At 42.3% G+C, this 26250-nt stretch overlaps 1 protein-coding gene across 1 annotated transcript in view; it reads left to right on the top strand.

Annotated features, from left to right (window-relative positions):
- Positions 1-2178: 2178 nt before the first annotated feature.
- grip1 (glutamate receptor interacting protein 1) overlaps positions 2179-26250 on the top strand; it is a 374255-nt gene continuing 350183 nt past the window's right edge. The window contains exon 1 of the mRNA XM_078417380.1: positions 2179-2435. Within this exon, the coding sequence (XP_078273506.1) occupies positions 2381-2435 (55 nt within the window). The 5' untranslated portion in view covers positions 2179-2380. The remainder of the gene's footprint in view (positions 2436-26250) is intronic.

Here is a 26250-nt window from a genome sequence, read left to right as displayed (position 1 = left end):
AGTGTTCCCTGAATTTATTGTTTTCTTCAAACATTTATCTCGTTTCTTTTGAACATGGCTTTAATTAGTCTGTGTTATGGCATTCAAAACTCCAGCAACACTCCACAAAACAAACACCCACCTAACCATTGCTCAGTGACAATTTTAAATGAATGATCATTTATCACTTATTCCCTAACCAGAAATATATTCCTGCCATATCATATTGCAAATGTATCTTTTTCATTGAGGTGGACATAGCCCTTTTTTTCTAGCTTTCATTTCTCACTCTAAGTATATAAAATTATAATAGACATATAAAGGGTAGACACTCAGAATCTTTTCCAGTGTAGAAATCTCAAAGATGAGAGAAAATACGTTTAAGGTCAGAGGGGGGAAGTTTAAAGGAGATTTAGAGATACAGTGCGGAAACAAGCCTGTCGGCCCACCGAGTCCGTGCTGACCAGCGATCACCCTGTACACTAGGACACTACACACTTGGGACAATTTACAATTTTATATCGAAGCCAACCTGCACATCTTTGGAATGTGGGAGGAAATCAGATCACCTGGAGAAAACCCATGTGGTCACAGGGAGAATGTGCAAACTCCACACTGACTGCCCCCTTAGTCAGGATCGAACCTAGGTCTCTGGCGTTGTAAGGCAGCAAATCTACTGCTGCACCATTGTGCCGCCCTACATCTTGTCCTGGGATGTGTGGAACAAGTTTTTTTTTCCCTACACAGAAAGTGGTATGTCTCTGGAACAAGCTGCCTAGGATGGTGATAGATGCAAATACAAGAGTCACATTTAAGACATTTTTAGATAGGCACATGAATATGCAGGCAATTGAGTGATATGGATTACCTGCAGGCAGGGAGATTGGTAAAACTTGGCATCATGTTTGGCACAGACAATGTGGCCCAGAGAGCCTGTACTTGCACTGTGGTGTGTTCCATTACTGTTATCATTCGAGCAATTTTGCCCCGAGTGACTTCACAGTGAGTTTGTTTTGGCTTCAATATCCTTCCCACAAAGGGACAATTCGAAGTAAACATATTGCTTTTCATTGGTTCTTCACTCTTATTAGAGGTTTTGTCTATAAATTAGTACCATTGGTCAGAAAGTAGAGGTACAAACATTAAGATCTGGTCATAACAGTTTTCAATTTGTTCCAAAAAATGGTTATAGCCAACTGCGAGAGAAGTGTTTTGAGACCACAAGACTGAACACTGATCTACACGTGGAGGAAGAGAAACATTATGAATACAGTATCGTTTCATTTATTTGAGAATAAAGTCATATTCGTGTGAACATGTTCACCCCTTCTCTCCAAAACTATCTCTTCATTCATATGCCAGTTGAATAGTGTAACAGTTCATAAATAGCTAACCCTCCAGCACCCCAATGACAATGAATACAGATCAATCATTATTTTTAAGCTGGGATGAATAGTTAAACTCAACTTTGTTCTCCATATAAATTGTACACATATAAACCTTTTTTTCCCAAAATGGGTGCTATTATCTAAATCGTAACAGCAGAAATCTTCTCAAAATACATCAAATGAGGCAAATAAAAATAAAATGGAAAAAGTTGCAAATGCATCAGGGTGGCAACACGGGTAGCAGAAAAACAGAAAGAGTGTACGTGCGCCAGAAGATGTCCTTTGCTTTTGGTGGTACTGTAGACAATCATTTCTTTTCGATTAGACCACGCCTTCGGACTAGAAATGGCACGTGTGCTTCACACCGATCATGACTGTTTGAGAGGCCAAATCTTTTCTTTTGTGACAATCCAGAGGAAGCATATGCTGAGCTTGGCTCGCCCTTCCAGGGATACTATGTTCAAGTGAACACCTTTCAGCACTGTTTTGGTTAAAGTGATGATCCCTGGCATGGATTCCAACAACCTGTCCTGTGATTATCTGAACTCGTGAATGGACTGCACCATTTTTCCCAGTCGATTTACGAGCTCGACTCGTCCACTTTCACTACTCTGTCAAGGATTTGTTCCCCCACCTGAATTCCTCCTGATCTTTGTACAGAAAGGGGGGGGAAATGAATTTCCAACCCTGATTGTTTTTTTTAAAGCTGAGTCTTAATCCATGACGGTGCATTTAGTAAAAGTAAAAATTGTGTTTTGTTACCATGGGGCTCCTTTGCTCTTGCTAGTGTGGTGAAGTTTGGCGGTGCTCTGATCTCCTCAGCGCTGGCTGGTGTGTGTGGCCCCCGGGGGTGGTGGCGCTTGACAACGTGAGGCCGCCGTGTAGCGGCGGGGAAGGACGGTGTGGGGAGGAGGGAGCTCAGCCTCAGCGCCAGCTGCTGATGTACGCGACCGGCTGAGCAGGACGGAGAAGCGCTGCAACGCCCGCCAGCCTTTGCATGAATCCTTTCAAAGATGCCGGTGTGGAAGAAGAACATGCCTTCATGTTTGCAAGCTGATCAGGAAAGAGGTAATAAAGAATACCAAAAATTATGATGGGTGGGTGGAAAGAAAGCGCTGCTCTCGCGTCTTACCCGCTCACGGCCGGCAGTGAGCGGCGAGCAGACACACACACACACTGTGTGGGGTGCTGGGGACGGACGGACGAGGAGGCTGCCCGCACAGTTACTGCCTCGTCGTTGTTCGCAGCCCTGCCTTGTCTCGTCTCCGGACTCTCAGCCCTTCTTTGGGAGTTGCCTGTTCGCGAAGACAGCGTGAAATAAACTTAAATGGTAGTTTTTGCGAGAGAGAGAGAAAAAAACCCACAATCTTTTGCCCACCATTCTTCGAGGCCTCTTGTGTACGGTTTGAGATGGGGGTTAAGTTTGGTTGTGCCTTTTGATTTGAAGTGTGTGCCGCGTTCATTGACGTGCTCTCCCGTGGCCGTGCATGCTTGAACATGGAGTGAGTGAATGAATGAATGGCCAGACTGCGAAGCAGTAGCTGATGCCATCGCTTCCCGCACAGTCCCGGGCATTCAAGGTAAGCTTGTTCCTGACACAATGATTCCAATCAGCTCTCTGCAGCGCTACATTGTGGAATCGCTGCTCATTTGAACAATAATTTGGTTGGAAAACCTCCAGCTTATCCGGCACACAACTGTAACGTGACCTGCGTATGCCAACCATTCCGTCAACACACCGACTTGGCCATTCAGCGTTTCATTGCTGATGTTTGGTGGTTTGAAATGCAAATGTAATCTTTCACATAACCCATCTTGATTTGCGACGATAATATCTGGGGGGGGGGGGGGGATATCGGCAAAATGGGATTTGCAGCTGGGAATTCCTAAATTGATGAGTTTTCAAGCAGCCCCTGGAGACCGAGCATGAGTTTAATCCAGTGGAAATGAGGTGGCAGATGATGCCCGCGTGGAATCTGCAGGCTCCGCCACTGGGGAGGGGGGTAGTAACAGGTGGGTGTGGAGGTGGCGTGTTTCTAGCTATTTACTATAGGAAAGATACCATTGAACTGGAATAATATATTCCTTTATTCGTCCCACACCGGGGAAATTTACAATGAGTGCAGAGAAAATTAACGAGGATTTTGCCAGGACTCGAGGACCTGAGCTTTCGGAAGAGGTTGGGCAGGCAAGGACTTTGTTCCTTGGAGTGCTGGGGCCTGCGGGGTGATCTTATAGAGAGATGCATAACATCATGATGGAAATAGACAGGGTGAATGCGTATAGTATTTTTCCCAGGGTAGGGGAATCAAAACCTGGAGGACAAGGTGAGAGGGAAAGATTTAACAGGAACATGGCTGGCAACGATTTAACACAGAGCAGGCATGTGGAACGAGCTGCCAGTTGCTGTCAGTTGACCCAGATATGATATGGACATTTAAAAGATATTTGGACATGTAATAGGATAGAAAAGGTTCAGAGGGATATAGGTTTTAATGTGCCTAGAAAATGGGACTAGATTAGATGGGACTTCTTGGTCAGCATGGATGAGTTGGGCCAAAAGACCTATTTCAGTGCTGTGTGACTCTTTGCTGGACCTCTTTGCTCCTAACAAATAGATTTGAAGTTAACTATTGTTCAACTTTTAGAGAAAACCCATCCATCTGATTTCACCACTTATTCCCAAAGTACCCACTATAGGAAAGATGCCCATCAATTCCACCCTTTTCTGTCTACTTTACACCGAAATAGAGGAAATGTCGGTTAATTAACCTAGCAACCAGCACATCTTTCATTTGAGGGAGAAAAGCAAACTTATCGAGGGAAGTGTTCACAGAAAGAACATAGTTAGATAGAGCTCTAGGGGCTAGTGGAATCAAGGGATGTGGGAAAAAGGCAGGCACGGGTTACTAAATGTGGAAGATCGGCCATGATCACAATGAATGGCGGTTCTGGCTCGACGGGCCAATTGGCCTCCTGCACCAATTTTCTGTGTTTTCTTTGTTTCTATGTAAATGCCACACACTGATAGCGTCAGAGTTTGGGATTGAACTCTGGATGTGAGGGTTTTGAGTCACAAGCTTTACACCCCACTTCTCAATGACATCCCAAATGCTTTTCCATTTTGAGACGGATTTCTCTGTGGATCCAGTCATGTTGCTTGGGATGGTGTCTTGTGTTGGGCATGTGAAATAGATGGTCCTCCCATCCAAGCTGACTGTGTTGTCCAGACCTCAGTGCTGTGGGTATTGGCAGAAGAAAGTTTGCTTGCCTTGCAGTGAATTTGGACAATTTTGCAGACACAGCTTGGGTGATATCTTTGCAGTGATTGGAGGTGCCTTCTTTCTGTAGACTCTGGATGTCTCAAGAATAGGACCATGGAGCAGTAGACTGATCTTTGTGCCTTGGTTCTCAGACATGTCCTTCGACAGCCAAAGGTTGCCGTATACCGAAGGCAATGGTTAATTTCCTAATTAAAGTGTGGCTGCTATGATATGGGAGGTGGGCCCTGTTTTTTAAGTCTAGTTATAGTTGGATGAAGAGATTGTACAGCAGACATTAGGGGGTGGGGTTGCAGATATTGTGCAAGATCCGGATTCATGTGGATCAGAAAGTGAGCAAATAATGAGTTGGAACTCGACTTCTGAACCTGCACAGATGCTAGTGTCATCTGTGTATTGCAGCTCACTGTCTAAAGTTGAGATGTCCTTGATTCTGTAGTGAAGGCAATGCAAGTGACCAGTTTTCCATTTGTCCTATAGATTAGTCCCACTCCACAAGGAAACTTATTGATGAGGCATAGCCGTGAGAAAGTTAGAAAAGTATTGGAGTAATTATGCAGCTTTCTATTACACTGGCTGGCACTGAGCTTGGGGTTCATCATGCAGCAGATCCAAGATGAATGTTAATTTATACCATATGAGTAAAATATATTCCATTCCCCTCTCAAATGCAAAAGCGTTTGAAAGCTGAAATCCCATGACGTAAAGAACCAGGAGGGGAGAAAACACATAACAAGCCAACCATTACTATACACGCACGGATTATTCAGAGTTGACAAGTCCATCACTTACCCAAACCCCACTCCACTGAGAGATCAAATAGGTGAACTTAAACCACGCAGGCAGTCGGCACTTTCTGAAATGTGGTTTCCTGCATTTCTCCTGCAACTGACACCTGATGAAGATCATGTCCGTTATGTCTCTCGATTAATGTATTCTGAATGTGGGATTTTTGAACAGTTCTTAAGCCACATGGTGATGGTCGATAAATGTGTGTGCAGTGACTTTGCCTGTGTTTGTCTGTGGGGATGCACCTGTGTTGTTAATGTAACTGGAATTGTTGCATCTCTTGAGAATGGTCATGATTATGAAGCCAAGGTTCTCAGTTTGATTGAAGTTTCTTCAAGTTTTAGAACTCTCAGTAACTTTGTTCTTCACTTGGTATATGACCTTGGAATTATTGGTCAGGACTAATGGCGAGCGAGGTTGGACCAGAGTTTGCCTTGGGATGGAGATAAGGACAATCATGGTTGAGCTACTTCATGCCTATTTCAGAAAGTGCCGACTGCCTGCGTGGTTTAAGTTCACCTATTTGATCTCTCAGTGGAGTGGGGTTTGGGTAAGTGATGGACTTGTCAACTCTGAACAATCCATGCGTGTATAGTAATTGTTTGCTTGTTATGTGTTTTCTCCCCTCCTGGTTCTTTACGTCATGGGATTTCAGTTGGATTTTGGACTTGAGATATTGTATCTTTAACTTTATGTGATGAAGTTTCTCTCACCTCTCCCCTGCCACCAGCATGTTGTGACCATCAACTCACCTGGATTCCAGGCCCAGTTCCAGACCAAATCTGACGAAGAGTCTTGACTGGAAAGATCACCTTATCCATGTTTTCAAGATTTGCTGCATGACCCGAGTTTCTCCAGCACTTTGTGTCCATTTGTATACTAACAAGCATCAGGAGTTGGTTCCACTACTTTTTCAATCATAATCCCTTACTCGGTTACAGCGGACAATTGATGGTCCGTTGTAAAGAGGGTTTGCTGTATTCTCACGCATTCCCATTTGCTTTCTGCATGCTTCTCTGCAGGTAAAACATGCTTTTTTTAAAATTGTGCCTACACAGATGGTCATTAGCTTGAACGATTAACCCTGTGTTTCTGTCCATGTGCTGCCTGACTTGCAGAGTACCTCCTCCTCTTTTTTATTTCATATTTCCAGCATCTACAGTTTCTGTTTTTTGATGACTGTGAGTATTTGATTTCAACAAAATGTTTATATGGAAGCTTTGTTCATGTTACTTGCCTTTCCACCAACACTAGGATCTACAGGTACAGACTGGTGAGGAGTCTGGGATGTTTGAAGTACCAAGGCATTAATCGTGTGTGGGGATTTTGTAGGCAGGGTGAATGTGGGTGAGTTACAGAACGGTTCTCCACCACTCAGCACGTTTGGTTGTGCTGCAAAGAGCATATGATATGATTGGTAACTTTTTTGTTTGCATGGTCTCTGCAGCTCTAACCCTATTTTCTGCATTCTGTTTATTTTTGCAATTGCACTATCAAGTGTATTCATGTTTAGTATAATTTGCCTGCAAAACAAAGTTTTTCACTGTATCAAGGTACGCATGACAATAATAAACCAATAGCAATACAATATAGCCATTTGCAACAAAAGAAAGGCAGTGTTCCTGGCAGGAAGGTTGGGACCATTAGTGAGATTTCCAGCAATCTGAATTAAGGATGAAATTTCAAAAACAATGATTTTTTGAAATGGCAGATATGAGATTGTGATGTTTAAATGTTAAATGTTTAAATAATTTGGTATGATTCCATTGGTGAGCTGCAGTACTATTTTGAAACGGTGTGCCTTCTTGGAGTTTGCTATATCTCTCTCAAAGATCATCCACGATAATTCACGTGGAAAGAAGGTGCATATTCTGGTTATTTTAGATTCATTAACTCGGTGATATTGCTGCATTGAAGGCCTATATTTGCCATAGTCTCAAGGCCAGGTTCATCATCAACTGAGATTAGAGAGGAAGTAAAGTGTTGGAGCAACTCAGCAAGTCAGGCAGCATCTCTGGAGGACGTGGATGTGTGGCATTACAGGTCGGGACTCTTCTTCACTGACATTCCACTAAGATTAATTCTCTTTGTACTTAAGATGCAGGGTGGAAGAGGAGTTGTACAAGTGTAAGAATGATGATGAACATTCAACTGTGATTTGACAACTCTTCTTGGTAATCTCCCAAAACTGACGAGGAACTGTGGAGGGCTTAAGAGGGTCACAAAATAAAAATAGTTTTTTGCCCAGCAGGATTCATGCTGTTGAAGCGTTTATTCCAGTAAACTGAACCTATGTGCAGCTTAGTACGGACTGAAGCAACCATGCAACAGCTCATACACATGGGTTGTGTGCTTAAACATAGTTGTCATATGGGGTTAAGTTGGCTCTGAAAACATTATCAGTCCATAATGGAAGAATGAAGTGAGGAAATCCCCAGATAGTTATTCAACCGAGAATGGTTGTGAAGTGTTTGATTGAATGCATATCCACAATGGCCAAAATTAAACATGCAAATAGCCGGAGGTTATTTGGTCTTCAGCAGACCAGAGTGGGAGAACTGTCAGTTGAAAACACTTGCATTGGATATTTGAGCCTTGATTAGCGAGTCTTGCTGTTTCCGTGTGCTTCAGTATTATTGAGATTACGGCTTATTTGGCCACAGTATTGAGTAAAAAGAGCCATGGGTGTGGGATGAGGAGCAATGACAAGAAAGTAAGTTATGTGGAGTAAGCTGGGAAAATTAATACTGTTTTTGCTACACAAATTGGAAAGGAGACTGACCATTTTTGGCATTTCAAAAGTTAACAGGCATTTAATTCTGCCCCCAGTGCCATTGGCTGTTCTTGGACTGATGTCTACCAATCTGACAATGGCAGCGAATATTGTGCTTTCGGGATGACTTATACAGCCCTATATTGGTAGGAAGCTGCCATACGTGCATTATTACAGTTGTCTTGAGAGAACACTGGCAATTTCCCTGCTGAAATTGTTATTTTTCATTGTAGCTGATGTGTGCCTACAGCAGGCTGAGTATAGGTGAACTGTATGGCTGAGTGAGAATTATGTCTTCATGGAAAAGGTGTCAGGACGGTCTGAAATGGGGCCACAGTAGATCTGAAAAGACCTCAAACATGCTCACGGGGCAATACCTGTCCTAATTTGAAGATGGTATTGAGAGGTTACTTTTGTTTGGGATTGATGAGGAAGCAGAGAGATCCATCCATTATAGATATTAGTCAATAAATCTCAATTCAGTCCGAAGCATTCCATCCTTGTACAATATTTCATAAAAAGCTCCAGATATCTCTGAAGCGCAACATAACCCTCCGTCTTTTGCATTTGATTCACTGAGCCTTTACATGCCAGCTCTGCAATATCTCAGCATTTTGATAAAATGCTGATTTATTCTTCCTGCCAAAATGAATGATTTAACATTCTCCTCACATTAAGCTCCATTTGCTTTATCTGTCTACTCAACCTATATTTGTTCCTTCTGAAGCTTCCTTGGGCTCTCATTACAATTTGCCAACCTGTATATCATATGTCATTAGCAAATTCAGCAACCATATCTTTGGTGCCTTAATCCAACATAGACAACATGCAAGATGAGTCATGCTTGAGTTAGTACTGATTGGATGGTACTATCATCACTGGGTAGGAACCAAATTCAAGCCAATGCAAATGGCTATTTAGTTAATTTTTTTTAGATTTAGAGATACAGCGCAGAAACAGGCCCTTTGGCCCACCGGGACCGCGCCGCCCAGCGATCCCCGCACATTAACACTATCCTACACCCACTAGGGACAATTTTTACATTTGCCCAGCCAATTAGGGCGGCACGGTAGCGCAGCGGTAGAGTTGCTGCTTTACAGCGAATGCAGCGCCGGAGACACAGGTTCGATCCTGACTACGGGTGCTGCACTGTAAGGAGTTTGTACGTTCTCCCCGTGACCTGCGTGGGTTTTCTCCGAGATCTTCGGTTTCCTCCCACACTCCAAAGACGTACAGGTATGTAGGTTAATTGGCTGGGTAAACGTAAAAATTGTCCCTAGTGGGTGTATGATAGTGTTAATGTGCGGGGATCGCTGGGCGGCACGGACTTGGAGGGCCGAAAAGGCCTGTTTCAGGCTGTATATATATGATATGATATGATATGAATTAACCTACACACCTGTACGTCTTTGGAGTGTGGGAGGAAACCGAAGATCTCGGAGAAAACCCACGCAGGTCACGGGGAGAACGTACAAACTCCGTACAGACGGCGCCCGTAGTCAGGATCGAACCCGAGTCTCCGGCGCTGCATTCGCTGTAAGTCAGCAACTCTACCGCTGCGCCACCATGCCATTTATTGATGTCTAGCGTAAATAAGTGATTTGTAAAATATTGCAATTGAGATTAAACAAGTTTGGGACACTGGCTATTTATTAAATATTTAGAGTCTAATGCAGATAAAGATTGGTCCTTCGTGGTAAAACAGCCGTGTTTTTACTATTTGGTAGATTTAAAAAATGTAAACTTCATTGGCCTTCAATAAAGAATGTTCCAAAGTTATCCTTGTTACTTGCCTCATGATTAATATGAAAGAACCCACAGATGTTACACTGCAAGTATAAATACTCAAAACTAAATTATAGTTTTGTATGACATAGTAATATTTAAGTCCAATTGAATCATTATTGCATTCTCAGTTCCAACACTGGGAAGAATGGGATATTTGAGAGCTAGCAGACACTCAGTGGACTGAATGGCTGATATTCCAACAGAAGATGAGTGGGCAGTTTTACTGTATTTGCACTTTGAAACTGAATATATCATTACCAGTAAACTGATTGGGAACCCATTTCTAAAATTAAAATGTGGCCGATTTGAATAGTTTGGTTTAGTTTTAACTCGAGTATTGCATCTTTAACATGTTTTAAGATGCAATTTGCATACACACTTCCTAATCAAGTGTTGATTTAGTAAAGCACAATCTGCTTTAGTGGGTTTTTAAATTTGAATGTAATCCCCGGCTTTGGAATTGGTATCTACTTGGCAATCGAACCATGACAATGCAGTTGGAATGGTAACAAAGCTTTATTTCTTGTAGCTCCATATTCTTCCATTAAACTGTTAATCAATGGGAAATGTTGATCTGTGTAGATAATTATAAAAATAAATGAAACCATAAGGTAATCCTTAGAAATTTGAGGGCAAGTATTTGAAAATAAGTCGTCGTTGCCCCGACCATTTCATCCACGTGCATCCATCATTTTTCTTTCCAGAAGCAACTAATATTTGGCTGATTGTATTCCAGCAGCAATTCTAGACAATTTTTGTTTGTATGCAACTGAACTTGTTGCTTGTTTTTCAAGCTCTGTACCTTTTTAATTGAGGCATTTCAGAGTTGTGGAGCATAAAAACAGACTAATTGACATGTTGCATGTTGTACTTATCTACACTGACCTCATTTACCAGCATTAGGTCTGTAGCCTTCTATACCGTGGCAATTCAAGAACTTGTCTATGTGCTTAAATGTTGTAAGAGTCTCTGTCGCTAGCGCATCTTCTGGCAGTGCATTCCAGCCTCCAACCATTCCATATATCAGGAAAAAATCCCCTTCAGATCCCCTCTGACCTCCTACTTCTCACCTTAAACCATTACCCCCTTGTCTTTGATAGCCCACCATGGGAAAAATAATTTTGATATCTATGCTATCTACCCACTTATATTTTAAATGCATTCATCAGATCATTCTTTGGCCTCTTCTGCTAAAGGGAAAACAAACCCTAGCTCCCCATTCTCACTATAACTGAAAGGCTCCAATGCTGTTAATATTTTGATGAATTTCCTCTGTATCCAGTGCAATCCCATCCTTCTAGTGTGATGATCAAAAGTGCACATTATTAACTAGTGGTAGCCTAACCACTGTTTTATAAAGTTGTACCATGATGTCCCAGCTTTGGTATTTGATGCCAGAGCTGATGGCTGTGTACATTGAAGAAGCCCTTTTCATCACCTTGTTCACCTGGGTTGCTGCTTTTGGGGATCTGCAGACTTGCAACCCAGGTACTTTTGCTCAACGATACTCCCTAGTGCTCCACCAATTACTCTCTATGTCCAGCCTTTATTTGACCTCACAAAGCTGGAGTAACTCAACGGGTCAGATAGCATCTCTGGAGAAAAGGAATAGCTGACGTTTCTGGTCAAGACTCTTCTTCAACCTGTGGGTCTCAACCCAAAACTTCAGATAGTTCCTCTGTCTCTCTCTTTCCCCTCCCCCTTCCCAGTTCTCCCACTGTCTTCCTGTCTCCTACTACATCCTATCTTTGTCTCGCCCCCTCCCCTGACATCAGTTTGAAGAAGAGTCTCGACCTGAAACGTCACCCACTCCTTCTCTCCTGAGATGCTGTCTGACCCGCTGAGTTACTCCAGCTTTTTGTGTCCATCTTCGGTTTAAACCAGCATCTGCAGTTCCTTCCTACACATATAGACTTAGACAACTCTCCTTGGTGTCGTGTTTCTTGTATCCTCTACAAACTTCTTTACTGTGTCCCTTTTGTTCACATTCAAGTCATTAATGGTGCACATGATAATAAGCTAAACTAAACTAATCCATGTGGTACACCATTGGTCACCGACTACCAAACAGAAAAGCAACAGTCCATTACTACTTCTGCCTCTTATTAGAGGCCATGGATTTTATTTGCCTACCAAGCCCAGGATTCAATGGACTCTTAACTTTTTGGACCAGCTTACCGGGCGGGATCTTGTCAATCGCCTTATAAAAATCCCCGTAGACAACATCTAATTCACCTCATTAGTGAGGTTAAATCCTTCAAAGCGTTCAATCGAATTTGTGAGACAGAATTTCTCCTGAATGTTCTGAGCTGCTGATCATTTAAAGGACTGTGCCAAGGCTTTGAATCTATCAATTTAACACATGCAGTTGGAGAAATAAACAGCAATCCAAAACTACTAGTTCATTAGCATTTGATCAACTTGCTTAATTCGGACATATCTTTTTGTTGACCATCATCATAGTATAATATTCGTCATATTGTAACCAGCAAACAGATTTGTAAGAATTTTTTGTGCTTTGAGGGAGTTGATAGGATTTTTGTTTGAAAGTGCACATAGCCCGTTGTACACAATTCAAAATGATACACTATAAGCTCTCGGGCAGTGTTACTAGCATTGTACTTTATTGCATGTTTCAGTTCACAGGGACCTCTGCATCACTTACCTGAAGTTTTGCATGACCTTAAACTGCAATAATGGATGTTTCCTGCATAAAGGATGGGGCTTAGATAACAACCTGTCCCTAAACACCTCCAAGACCAAGGAGCTGATCATCAACGTCTGTAGATCACACAACGGGGAATACGCTCTGATCTTGATCAATGAGGTCAATGTGGAGAGAGTGTCCAGCTTCAAGTTTCTGGGCACTCGCATTTCGGAGGATCTCACATGGTCCACTAACACTGCTGTGTTGGTCAAGAAGGCGCAGCAACGACTGTTCTACCTGAGAACACTGAAAAAGTCTGGTCTGCCCCAACAGCTGCTGATGACCTTCTACCGCTGCACCATAGAGAGCATCCTAACGCATGGCATCCCTGTGTGGTACCTCAGCTGCACGGAGGCAGAGAGGAGAGCTCTTCAGCGGGTAGTCCATAGAGCTCAGAAGACTATCGGAACACAGCTACCAGCCTTGGAAGGCATCTACAACAAACGATGCCTCAGAAAAGCCACCAGCATTCACAAAGACTCCTCACACCCCTGCAATAGTCTGTTCGAAATTCTACTATCGGGCAGACGCTACAAGGCCTTCTACACCCGCACCTCCAGACTCAGGAACAGCTTCATCCCCAGGGCCATAGCTGCCATGAACCGGTCCTGCTGAGCCGGATGGTCACATCGCACAGTGAACTGGTACAGACCTACTTTAACTTTATTCTGTTTTAAAACTGTTTCTAATTTTGTTTCACTGGGTTGTCTAAATTTATTCTGATTAGCTAATTAATTTATTGCATCGTATGGAAGTCACATTCCCAATCTCGTTGTACCCCTGTACAATGACAATAGAGATGTATTGTATTGTATTGCAAATGGAGTGAAGAATGTCTGTTAAAATCTCAATCGATCACAATCATACTTTATTAGCCAAGTATGTTTTGCAACATACGAGGAATGTTGAAAGAACCAGCAGCAAAGATGTAACCGGTTGTAGATCTTACTGACAAGATTAGTAAGAAATCTCTGCCAAAGATGGATCTGACAGTTCGTATTAATTACATAGATTACGGTAGGATATAGATTTTTTACCAAGCGAATCAGTAACAATAGACCATAAACAATAGGTGCAGGAGAAGGCCATTCGGCCCTTTGAGCCAGCACCGCTATTCAATGTGATCATGGCTGATCATTCTCGATAACAAGTCGATAACAAGAGATATGCCAATATGTTATATTGCAACTTCAAATAAAACGTCTAACTAATTCAAACGTCATTGGAGATGTCTGTTATTGTAATTGCTTGCGTCATAAACTTTGTTCCACCTAATCTGTGTAAGCGGCAGCTTGGGAGCTAATTTGATAGACGAGAAGCTGGCCGCTGTAGGGGTTCTTGATGATTCTATTGAATTGTGTTGCAGCTTTAAGGGATATGTGGAATTTGACCCCAAGATCCCTCTGTACATCAATGCTACTGAATTGAATTGAATACATTTTATTAGCTAAGTATGTATACATACAAGGAATTTGCCTTGGTGTTCTGCTCACAAGTAACAACACGATATACAGTAGACAATTAAGAATAAAATATTATAATTTAAGCACGTGAAGAATGAAATAAAATACCAGGGCAAAAGGAGGCTACAGACTTTTGGCTGTTGAGTAAAGCTACTGCTCGTGGAAAAAGGCTGTTTTTATGTCTGGCTGTGGCGGCTTTGACAGTCTGGAGCCGTCTTCCAGAGGGAAATGCTTCAAAGAGTTTGTGGCCAGGGTGAGAGGGGTCAGAGATGATCTTACCTGCTCTCTTCCTGGCCCTTGCAGTGTACAGTTCGGCGATGGGGGGAAGGTTGCAGCCAACAACTGATCGAACGATGATCAAACGATGCGCTGCAGCCTCCAGATGTCGTGGCTGAGCCAAACCAGACCATGATGGAGAAGGTGAGGACGGACTCTATGATGGCAGTGTAAAACTGGACCATCATTGCCTGTTGAGAAATGGGTCATTTGTGCCAAAATCTCTAATGGCCAAATTTCACTTAACTAATTCTATTTTAATAATGATTGTTGAACTATAGACAATGCAGAAAGCTTGAAGTTAGATTGTGCTTTTCATCAGTTTTCCCCTTTCTGTAATAGTATAGTTTAACACAAACCTGACTGATCACCATCTGGCTGATACACTGAGAAAAGTTATTAGCTTCAGCCAATTTCTGCACAGGTTGGGGCTTGGGTAACTAACTACAGTAAACCCTCATTATAATGGACCATAGGAGGGAAATGGTGTCTGCCGTTGCCAATAGTTCGCTATAGCCGAGGAAGGTATTGTCATTGTATAAGTCGTAGAAACAAACAACTGCAGCTGCTGCTTAATACACAATAAGACACAAAGTGCTGGAGTAACTCAGCAGGACATCTCTAGAGAACCTGGATAGGTGATGTTTCGGGTCGAGACCCTGCTTCAGACTCTCAGTCCGGAACTGGGCCTAGAATCCAGGTGAGTTGATTGGCCTGGCCTGCTGGTGGCTGAGGGAGAGACGGGAATCTGTGTAGTCGATGCTCACGGCCCACTGGTGGCCAGAGTGAATGAAAGGGTCGGTGGCGGCGGCAGGCGTGGCCTGGAAGCGGCCCAGGAAGCTGTGTGGGCCGGCGGTGGCGGTGGGAGCCGGACCTGGAAACGCCTCGGGAGGCGTTGTGATCCACGACTGCGAGGCAGTGCAAGGTGGGGGGAAGGGGGGGGGGGGGGGGGCGGGTGGCATCGGCAGCCATCGGTACGTCCATTCGTGATAACCAAAATCCATTATAAAGAGGTCTGCTAAAACGAGGGTTTACTGTATATTGGCTACAGATATTGGCTGAAGACCTTGCGTGCCTTATTCTTAGAAATTCTACAAGAAATAAGTAGCATCTGCTACCCTTCAAGATGTTGAGCTGCTAATTGAACCATTTGTCTATAGTCCATAGTACAACTAAATGGGGAGTACCTGATTTTGATCCAGCTTTAAGTTTTTAAAAAGGAACAATTATATTAGAAAGTCAGAATAGTATGTGTACCTTTGGGTTCCTATCTCCCATTTGTAGATTGTGGAAGTCAATTTGGAAGTCTAGGAAAGTGCAGTAGTGTAATTTGTCGGTTACAAGCACTCTGGCTGTGATCATGTGGAGAAAGTTTAAGATAGCAGATGGGCTGCTGATCATGGCTGCTTTCTCTTTGGCATCAAGCACCTGGAGGGGAAGGAGTGAAGCACTTGCTGTGAAATACTCTGTTTTACACATGACCTTTCTCTCAATATTTCTGACCATTGAAATTCAGAGGCAGACTGGGGAAAATACATAGGATATATGGCACAGAAATGCTCTACTCAGCAGAACCAGTCCATGAGGGCCTTGATACTCTTCCCAAGTGTGCCAGTATCTTTCTTCCTGTACTCAAGTCAGTTCCGTTCTCCCTCCTGTGCTTGTTCAACCTGTCCACCCTTATCCACATCGCATGCATCAAACCCTCCCTGTGGTAGCAAGTTCACATGATAGTTATTAAGTGGTTTGAAAAACAAATGTGCATCATTTCTTGGCTGATTTTAGCCATGCAGTGGATGCTTTGTCAACACCGCTCAATAGAGCTCTTGCTTCACTAACATGAAGAACACAAATGATTGAATGCTTTATCTGAAAATAAATGCTCCAATGAACATCATTTCAAAGCATAGGTTTGAATACAATTTTTATTGCTCGTGTTTGCTCTTGCTCCGTTACATTTTCTTAAAAAGGAACTGGTTAATGGTATACTTTGATCTAAGAAATTGCAGCGAATTGAGGACACAGCCCAGGCCATCGCCCAAACCAACCTCCCTTCTATCGATTCCATTTATACCTCACGCTGCCTCGACAAAGCCAGCAGCATCATCAAGGACGAGTCACACCCTGGCCACTCCCTCTTCTCCCCTCTCCCATCAGGCAAAAGGTATAGAAGTGTGAAAACGCACACCTCCAGATTCTGGGACAGTTTCTTCCCAGCTGTTATCAGGCAACTGAATCATCCTACCACAACCAGCGAGCAGTGCTGAACTAATATCCACCTCTTTGATGACCCTCGGACTATCCTTGATCGTAATGAGAGTGATCAGCCATGATCGCATTGAATGGCGGTGCTGGCTCGAAGGGCTGAATGGCCTACTCCTGCACTAAGTGAGGGAGGAGGTATAGGGACAGGTGTTGCATCTCTTGCGGTTGCAGAGCAAAATACTTGGGGAGGGGGGCGTTTTGGGTGGGAAGGGATGGGGAGGAGTGAACCAAGGAGATGCGGAGGCTAGTGAGGTGAAAGGTGAGACCAGGGGAGCTCTAACCTTATTTCATTTGGGGTGAGGGGGAGAGAGAGGGAGAGAGAACAGACCCATGGGACACAGAAACAAGGGTGAGGGATCCATATATGGAGACACCATTTTACTGAAGAAGGAGGATGTCTCGGATATCCAAGAATGGAAACTGCCATAGTTGTTGGGTGTCCATTCCACATAGTTTTCACAAATGTAACCAGGACATTGAGGGCTATCTTTTAAGCTGAGTGAATGGCATGTCCCTTCATGGTGTAAAATCATTTGTAACTTCAGGAATATCAACAACCTTTTCAGAAGCTGCAGTTGTTTGAATATGGATGATGCAGAAAGTATCAAATCCAGGCCATCTGATTCACCAATCATTGACTTTGTTTCTGTTGACCACATTTATATTGAAAGTGCTGGAACTATTTATTGGTAATGTTCGCAGGAGGTTGCCAACAACAGTTTTGTAAGTAATTAGTGAGAATAACATTGCTTGAATTGCTTGCAATAATTTTCACAAAATAATGTGTGTACTCTTTCAAGAGGTTGTGTAGTGATTGAATGCACAGAACTGGGAAAGGAGGAAGTGGGCTGACACAGGAACCTTCATATTCTTTAGTTTGCAGAATGCCTATACACATTCATTTTTTAAACTATTTTGGAAAATTACAGCTACATGTTCAAATGCAAACTATTGCATCACAATAAAAATGCTCTGCACACTTTTATACTTTTATTTCATTTCCAGGATTTGGATGATTTTCTGTCAGCTTGCAATAAACTGGCTGGGCATTCAGTTCAGCTTCACCTTGATAGGATTTTGTAGACTTGGAAGATTGTATTCGCTTATTAGTTGAAGCAAATCACATTTAATTTCAGTTGTAATTAAGTTGGCCAGTGTGGGAATTGAAGGAAATGAGAACAGTGTACTTCGACGGCTTTATAATATGAAATAATCATTTGGGGGCAATGGAAGTGGCTCAAGTCTCCTAGCTTAGAATTACAAGAAGCTGGCACAACTTTTGGCAAAAGGCATTTCGGTTGCAGGAAAATTGCACCTCGATGCTTGTCTCAACTCAAAGTTTAAACTATTGAATAAACATTGTATGAGACTCGAATCAACCTTTTCAAGCTGCACGTTTTTCAGATTTCATTATAACTTAATTGCTCCAAATTTCCATTATTACGCTTGAATAAAAGTGGAATGTGTGCATGGAGTTTAAGGGGCTCGCAATAGATGTATTTAATAGAGAACAAGGATATGTTGATGGTGGATGAAGTTCGTGAAGCGTGATGTGGATATTGGCGTGGATCAACTGGGCTCAATAGCTTTGTATTCCCTATAATGTCATGCTGTGGCCAAATTTGAAGTTTGTAATATTTGTTTTTTCTCTCTGCACTTACTTAGATATTCATTTTGTAGCACAGGGTTTTCGTTTGAATTGTAATTAATTGTTTTTTTGGATCGCGCTGTTTTTTAAAAACTCAGTTCATGCAGACAAATAAAAAAATAACGTAGGTTATAGATTTCAGATACAGATTGCAAGTTTGTTAGTGTTCAGGGAGTATATCAATGGCATGGCCCATGTTTATGCCCTTGGAAGGTGGGAAAGTGCTGTGAGGTTATTCTACCTTAATAATTACATACTTAAATATAGACCATTGTCTAAAAGAATCATCGCACAGTGAAGCATTCAAGCATCATTCATGGAGGATCACAGGTTTTGATGGTGTGGCTTTGAAAGGCAAGTCCCGGTTTTGATGTTACCTTGTTTTTGTAGATAATGAGGCCTCTTGTGAAGCACTTAATGGATTTGTGTAGTATGTCTTTCCCTCCCTTCCTATGTCTATCCCCCCATGTCCAATCCCTCCCTACCTATGTCCAAGACACCACATCCTCTCTTTCTGGAACTAATCAGTGCAGCCAGCATTAGAGAGAATGTTTGCAATAGTGGATAGGATGCAAGTCAAGCAGGCCAGTTTTTGAGTTGAAATCATTCAGCAATGGACCGTATTCCAGTGCAAACACTATTGGACGATACAAATAAGGCTTGAGGGAACTGAGACATAAGTCACTTGACTTGGGAGCACTCGCATTTTTAATGCTTTGCATTCTGACTTAACTGTGATTGCCCATAGTGTTGCTGAATATGAATCAGAGATTGCACTGCTGAAGGGTGACAGGTGGATAAAGATGGGTAATATATCATGCAAATCATTGCTACTCAAGCAACATTAATTTCTTCAAACTTGATGGGCATGCAAAATCTGTTCTGTTTGCTTACCATACTCGTATGATTAATGTACTGGAATGCCAATGAAGGTGGTATTTTAGGCCAAAATAAGGATGAAGAAAATTAAAAATGCTGCTTGTGTCGTAATAATTCAGATGGGAAAAGAAAGTAAGAGTGGATGGGGCCATCCAATGGACTATTGGTGATATCCTAAAGGTACAGAATTGTGGCAGAATAATAAACATAGCACAAAAAGTAAGGAAATTTGTGTTTGGTAGATTATTTCTTTGTTGTAACAATGCTTCTTGGCAATAAATCTTATACCGTTGGAAAGCCTGTTTATTTCCCTTTTAAATGGTGCCACATTTGTAAGGAACATGCATTTGTGGGATGAGCAGCAGAGCTGAGTATATGGGTTGCGCCCATGAAAAATTTGCCAAATCTTCTCTGCCAATGCCAAACAGCTTATTCTGCTGTTGCTATTGACTCTTGTTTTGAGCTTCTGGTACCCCCAGGTGCTGACAAGAATGGGATGCCATCCCACAACAGTGTGTGACCAGGCTGGTGACCAGCATGAGGAGGAGGTGCCAGGCTGTTATGGCTGTGTATGGTTCTTCCACATGCTACTGTGGCTCCTGTTTATTAAATGAATAAATTGTTAAATTGCCAATATGTCTTGTTTCTTCAGACTTCAATCATCCAATCCACCAAACAACACCGAACAAGAGTCAATGGCAGAATAAGCTGTTTGGCATTGGCAGAGAAGATTTGGCAGATTTTTCATGGGCGCAACCCACATACTCAGCTCTGCTGCTCATCCCACAAATGCATGTTCCTTACAAATGTGGCACCATTTAAAAGGGAAATAAACAGGCTTTCCAACAGTATAAGATTTATTGCCAATAAGCATTGTTACAACAAAGAAATAATCTACCAAACACAAATTTCCTTACTTTTTGTGCTATGTTTAGAAAACACTTTTTTAACAAGCTTAAACCTTTTTGTTAATGACTGCAGATTTAATTCCTGGATGATATGATACAGAATGAAAGGCTATTTTGTGAGGTGTTGGATAATGGCACTACTGTCTGTCTAATAAAGTACTTAATGATTAACCTTTTAACCCGACTCAATTCAAGTTGACCTACAGCCAGCCATGTTCTCTGAATCATCCATTGATTGCAAAACAGAAGTCCACTGATTTATAGTCAAGGGGCAGAAATGCAAAACAAGAGCTAACACTGCTGCACAAGTGATGTTTCAGCAGTATTCTCCAGGCTCTGCAAAGTGCGTTTAAACAAACAAATATATAATGGTTTCTTTGTGAGACCACATTGCAAACCCTGATTGTATAGGAAGGAACTGCAGATGCTGGCTTAAACTGAAGATAGACACAAAAAGCTGGAGTAACTCAGCGGGACAGGCAGTATCTCTGACAGTGACATAAGTTGAACCCAGGAAAATGCTGCATTTCAGCACGTTTGGAAGCCACTTGCACATTGTCAGTGGTTTTCTTCCAACTGCTGTCTCTCATGCTGAGCCAGTGAGTTTGTGTGGATGTCTGCTCCCTATGATCAGTAAACCTATGATCAGAAATGTCACTCATTTCTGATCATGCACAGCAACCACAAATGATACATTCGGTTGCTACCTGAGAGGTTTCAATTGGCAATGAATGAATGGTGCAGTTATCCATCCACAAAGAATAAATAGTCAGCACTTGAGTGGATTGTTGTTTTGTTTCCAGTCAACATCAGACTCTTTCCCTGTATTCTGTGACTTTTTTGTGCCCAGTAAAACCAAGGGCGCTAAATCTTGGTCGAGAGCCAAAATGTTGATACTCGATATTCCCAAGCATTCTACACTCAATCAAGTGAAGATGGTGAAAATAAAAACAGCAATGGATCTTGTCATAAAACCGGTAAATTCTGGATCAGGCGAAATCCGTTAGATACTAAAGTTCATTGCTCCTCGAAAAGAGAAAAACACATTGGGTTTTGAGTTGTTGAAGGTGAAGAAGGGATGAAGAGACAACTGGAAGAACTCTCTGGTGAGACAAGGGTTGACCAGAATCCCAATTTGACAGATACAAAAAATACTGTGGCTACAGGAGTAGTTTAGATTATTGTCATGTGTACTGAGGTAAAGTGAAAAGCTTTTGTTGCGTGCTAACCACTCAGCAGAAAGACAATACATGATTACAATCAAGCCATTTACCGTGTATAGATACCTGATAAGGGAATAACATTTAGTGCAAAGTAAAGCCAGCAAAGTCCAATCAAGGATAGTCTGATGGTCATCACAGAGGCAGATAGTGGTTCAGCACTGCTCCCTGGTTGTGGTCGGATGATTCTATTGCCTGATAACAGCTGGGAAGAAACTCCCTGAATCTGGTAGTGTGCATTTGTATGCTTCTATACCTTTTGCCTGATGGGAGAGGGGAGGAGGAAGTGGCTAGGGTGTGACTCATCCTTGATAATGTTGAGGCTACATGAGGTACAGATGAAGTCAATGGACGGGAGGTTGGTTTGTGTGATGGTCTGGGCTGCGTCCACAGTTCACTACAATTTCTTGTCGTCCTGGATGGAGCTGTTCCCAAACCAAGCTGTGATGCATCCTGATAAAATGCTTTCTGTTGTGCATCTGTAGAAGTTGGTGAGAGTTGTAGGTGACATGCCAAACCTCCTAAGCCTTCTAAGGAAGTAGAGGCTTTGGTGTGCCTTCTTGGTCATTGCTTCAATATGGGTGGTCCAGGAGAAGTTGTTGGTGATATTGATTCCTAGGAATTTTAAGTTTTTGAATTTGAATACTACTTCGGCACTGTTAATGCAAACTGGGATGTGTGTACCACTTTCTATTACTATCTCCTTTGTCTTGCTGACGTTGAGAAAAAGGTTATTGTCTCGACACCAGGACAGCAGAGTCTCAATCTTCTTCCTGTATTCGGTCTCATCATTATTTGGTATCCGGCCCATTATGGTGGTGTCTGCAGATTTGAAAATTGGATTAGATTTGTACCTGGCTGCACAGTCTTGGGTGTACAAGGAGGAAAGAAGGGGGCTGAGAACGCATCCTTGTGGAGCCCCCATGTTGAGGATTATCGTGGAGGATGATTTGTCCCATATCCTCACTGATTGCGGTCTGTTGGCAGGAAGTCGAGGATCAAGCTGCAGAGATCTGACTCCAAGACCCATGGATTTGGTGATAAGTTAGATGGTATAATGGTATTAAAGGCAGAGCTGTAGTTTATGAACAGGAGTCTGATGTGGGTGTCTCTCTTCTCCAGGTGTTGTGGGGTGAGTGCAGGGCTTGGGCGATGGCATTATCCGTGGACCTGTTGTGGCGGTAGGCAAACTGCAGTGGGTCAAGGCCGCTGGGTAGACTGGATTTAATGCGGTCCATAACTAGCCTCTCAAAACATTTCATGATGGTGGATGTCAAGGCCACTGGGCGGTAGTGGTTTTGGCATGAGGTCTTACATTTCTTCAGCACTGGGATGATGGTGGTCTTCTAGGTAAAAGGCTGGGAATCCTGAAAGGACTGCCTCCACTCCTGACAGCCCAAGACCTTTCCACCATCTCCAAGGCACAGATAGAGAGTGCAAAAGAATACTCTGTACTTGTGTAGGAAGGAACTGCAGATGCTGGTTTAAACCGAAGATAGACACAAAAAGGTGGAGTAACTCAGCGGGACAGGCAGCATCTCTGGAGAGAAGGAATGGGGCGGTGTTTCGGGTCGAGACACTTCTTCATACTCTCTACTTGTCTGGATGATTGCAGCATCAAAAAAATTGTGGAGGTCAGCTCCATCCAGCGCAAAGCAGTCTGCTTGACTGGCATCCCATCAATCTCTCCAAATAATTACTCCCTCAACCATGAATCCATCAGTGTATACTATTTGCAAAAGACACTGCAGTTACTTCCCAAGGTTACTCCAGCAGCTTGTCCCAAACAACATTTTTTGTTGTGGATACAGCATGGGAACAGGCTCTTGCCCCCCTGAGTCCACGCCGAACATCAATCACCTGTTCGCACTAGTTCTATGTAATCCCACCTTTGCATCCTACACACTAGGGTAATTTAACAGAAGCTAATAAACCTACAAACCTGCACGTCTTTGGAATGTGAGAGGTAACAGGAGCACCCGGAGAAAACTCATGCAGTCACAGGGAGAACGTGCAAACTCCACACAGACAGCACCCATAGTCAGGATGGATCTCTGGCGCTGTGAGGCAGCAGCTCCACTGCTGCATCACTGTACTGTCCCATATAACAAATAGTACTATGAAGGAGAAGAGCTGCAGCTGCATGGGGACTTGGGGTATGGGGATATTCTGGAATCCTTCCAAGCAATGCATATTTTTGAAATATAAATTAATTGTCAGTCCTTCTTAGTCACTTGGTTACTCCTCCAACTCCCAAAGTAACAGCACCCTGGACCTACTTTCACCAGAACAACTGCAGTAGTTCAGTAAATCGGCTTTCCACCAAGATAATTATGAATGGGCTATGTGTACTGGGCTTGGCAGCATTCCCAAATCCCAATCATGAATTTTAAACTTTTTTGTACATGACCCGTTACTGTAATTTATCTCTCGTAAGTTATTGATCTGTGAGGATGAAATGCTAAAGAAGTACATCGGAAACTCATTTCTTAAAGTTAACTTGGCATTAAACAAACATATGTGACCTGGATAAAGAATAGAGCTGGGCTGGCATGGCTTGACCCAAACCCGTATATTTATCAGAATAGACAATCAAATGATTTTATACACCGAACCCCAATATATAATTGTGTCCTGTTGGGGTTGAGTAGTTGGTACTGCTTCACAGGATTTAAACGGCTTACGAGATCAGCGATATCTAATTGCTTGTTTGACCTCTATTATTTTACAATTTGATTGTAAACTTTCCCCATAACTGTGGATGCTTTGGAGTTGAACCATACGTGTCTTAGTCTTTCTATCTGTGCAGGGCCTTAACAGAAGATCCTGGGTGAATATTACATTTGGCAACATTGACAGCCTGTGGTCCTGCCTTCAACTTTAATTGCATTAGTAGGAAATCTAATTGTTACTTGCATTTCTCAGAGCATTAAGTCAGTTTTGCAATATCTCCTGGGCTGTAAACCTTTATTGCATGTTTTTTCCTCTTTCTTTTTTAAGTGGTTTGGAGATCCAGCAGGTTTGTGAAGGGTTAGGTGCAGGCAACATCTGCATTGGTGATGGGAAAGGTTTGGCATAGCTCTGCCACCACAGTTATGGGGAAGGTGGCGCAGTGAGTCAAATGTTTTTGCTGTAGATATTTCTGAAAACACAAGATAATTAAAAGATGAGTTACTGAAAAGCTGCCTGCCCAGGGAAGTGGAATTGATTTGAATTTTCCTTAGCTTTGGTCTGTAGCCAACAGAGTATAGTTTAATGGTCGAGATAAGCCATCCCAAATAATTTAACTAAAATAAGATGCTTGAGGCCCAGTTATCTTCCTGCAAAGAGTTGAAGGTTAGGTCGCTGAAACAGATGAAAATTATGCAGATTATTCTGAAATTGGTGATGGGAATGGAGGAAAGAGAATGAGACGGTATACCGAAGTTTCCTGAACTCGTGCACAATCTTCCTGAGAAGCTGTGGGCATTGCGAGTTAATAATTAACTACTTAGATGGTTATTCATTTCCAGATGTTGATACCATGGTTGAACCATACACTTATCACTAAGGGCTTTGTGAATAACTAGCCAGGTTTAACTTGTTTTAAGGAGGGGTTTAGGAAAGCATGTCTTATCTCAAAGAGATGAGGAATTTTAACTGTTAAATGATTGTTTGCAATTGTACAACTCTGCAGAAAATTCCTCAATCGTCTCTTGTGTAAATGGAAAGATGTAGAATGATCCTCGTGAATATTGCTTTTGGGAGCATTGACATTTTGTGTAGATTTGATCAATCCCTACCCAGGCGGGATAAGTTAATGCTTTTCTGTTTATCATTGGACCCTGCAGATTTTTTTTGTCATTACTATTTAGATCTTTATATTTTTTAAAGCTCTATTTTTTTGGCACAAATATATTTGTTTACCCATGATGACTGCATTGATCATTCCATCTGCACAAACCTTCCTGAAGTGGAAGGGACTCGATTTTTGCATAGTATATTGTTTGCTTTGAGTGTTTTGAAGAGGTAAAATTGAGCATAGCTCATTTACTGGCAGACATGAACAAAGTCTATATCAGTGATTTAAAATAGATTTTAAAAATATATGGTGGTCATTTGGTGTCCAATTGTCTTGATTGGCTTTATAACTGTTATGTAAATGCTATGCAACTTCAAAGCAAGGTCGAATCTGATAGATATAATAGGTAGGAAAGAAACTGCAGATGCTGGTTTAAATCGAAGGGAGACACAAAATTCTGGAGTAACTCGACAGCGGGTTAGGCAGCATCTCGGGAGAGAAGGAATGGGTGACGTTTCGGGTTGAGACCCTTCTTCAGACTAATAGGTTTTGGTATAAATGAATTAATTAAGATATTTATTCACAAAATGCTGGAGTAACTCAGCAGGTCAGGCAGCATCTCAGGAGAGAAGGAATGGGTGACGTCTCGACCCGAAACGTCACCCATTCCTTCTCTCCTGAGATGCTGCCTGTCCCGCTAAGTTACTCCAGCGTTTTGTGAATAAATACCTTCGATTTGTACCAGCATCTGCAGTTATTTTCTTACACTAATGAATTAATTAAGGGATGTATGCCGTGTTTACATTGTATACATTGATACCATTTGTGGGAATTCATTCTGCAGCATATTTCCACATAGAGAGCTGTAAGGATTGGACAATTCAATTGGGTTCCATAAAATTGAAATGTAGAGTTGTAAAAATGAAGGATGTTGACATTTTCACATCTGAATGTTAATTGTTTGACTTGAGTGATCCCTGAATTTAATTTGCTTCTGCTGTTCGGAGAGTGTAGCAGCTTCAGCTCAAATATTCTCAACATTTCCCTTGGTGCCATTTATCTCTTTTTGTAGCCAAGCATCCGAGCTGCAGCTCGCTGAGAATCT

Source organism: Rhinoraja longicauda, chromosome 20 (genome assembly GCF_053455715.1).
Source record: "Rhinoraja longicauda isolate Sanriku21f chromosome 20, sRhiLon1.1, whole genome shotgun sequence".
NCBI lineage: Eukaryota > Metazoa > Chordata > Chondrichthyes > Rajiformes > Arhynchobatidae > Rhinoraja > Rhinoraja longicauda.
This window is presented reverse-complemented; position numbering and strand designations above follow the sequence as displayed.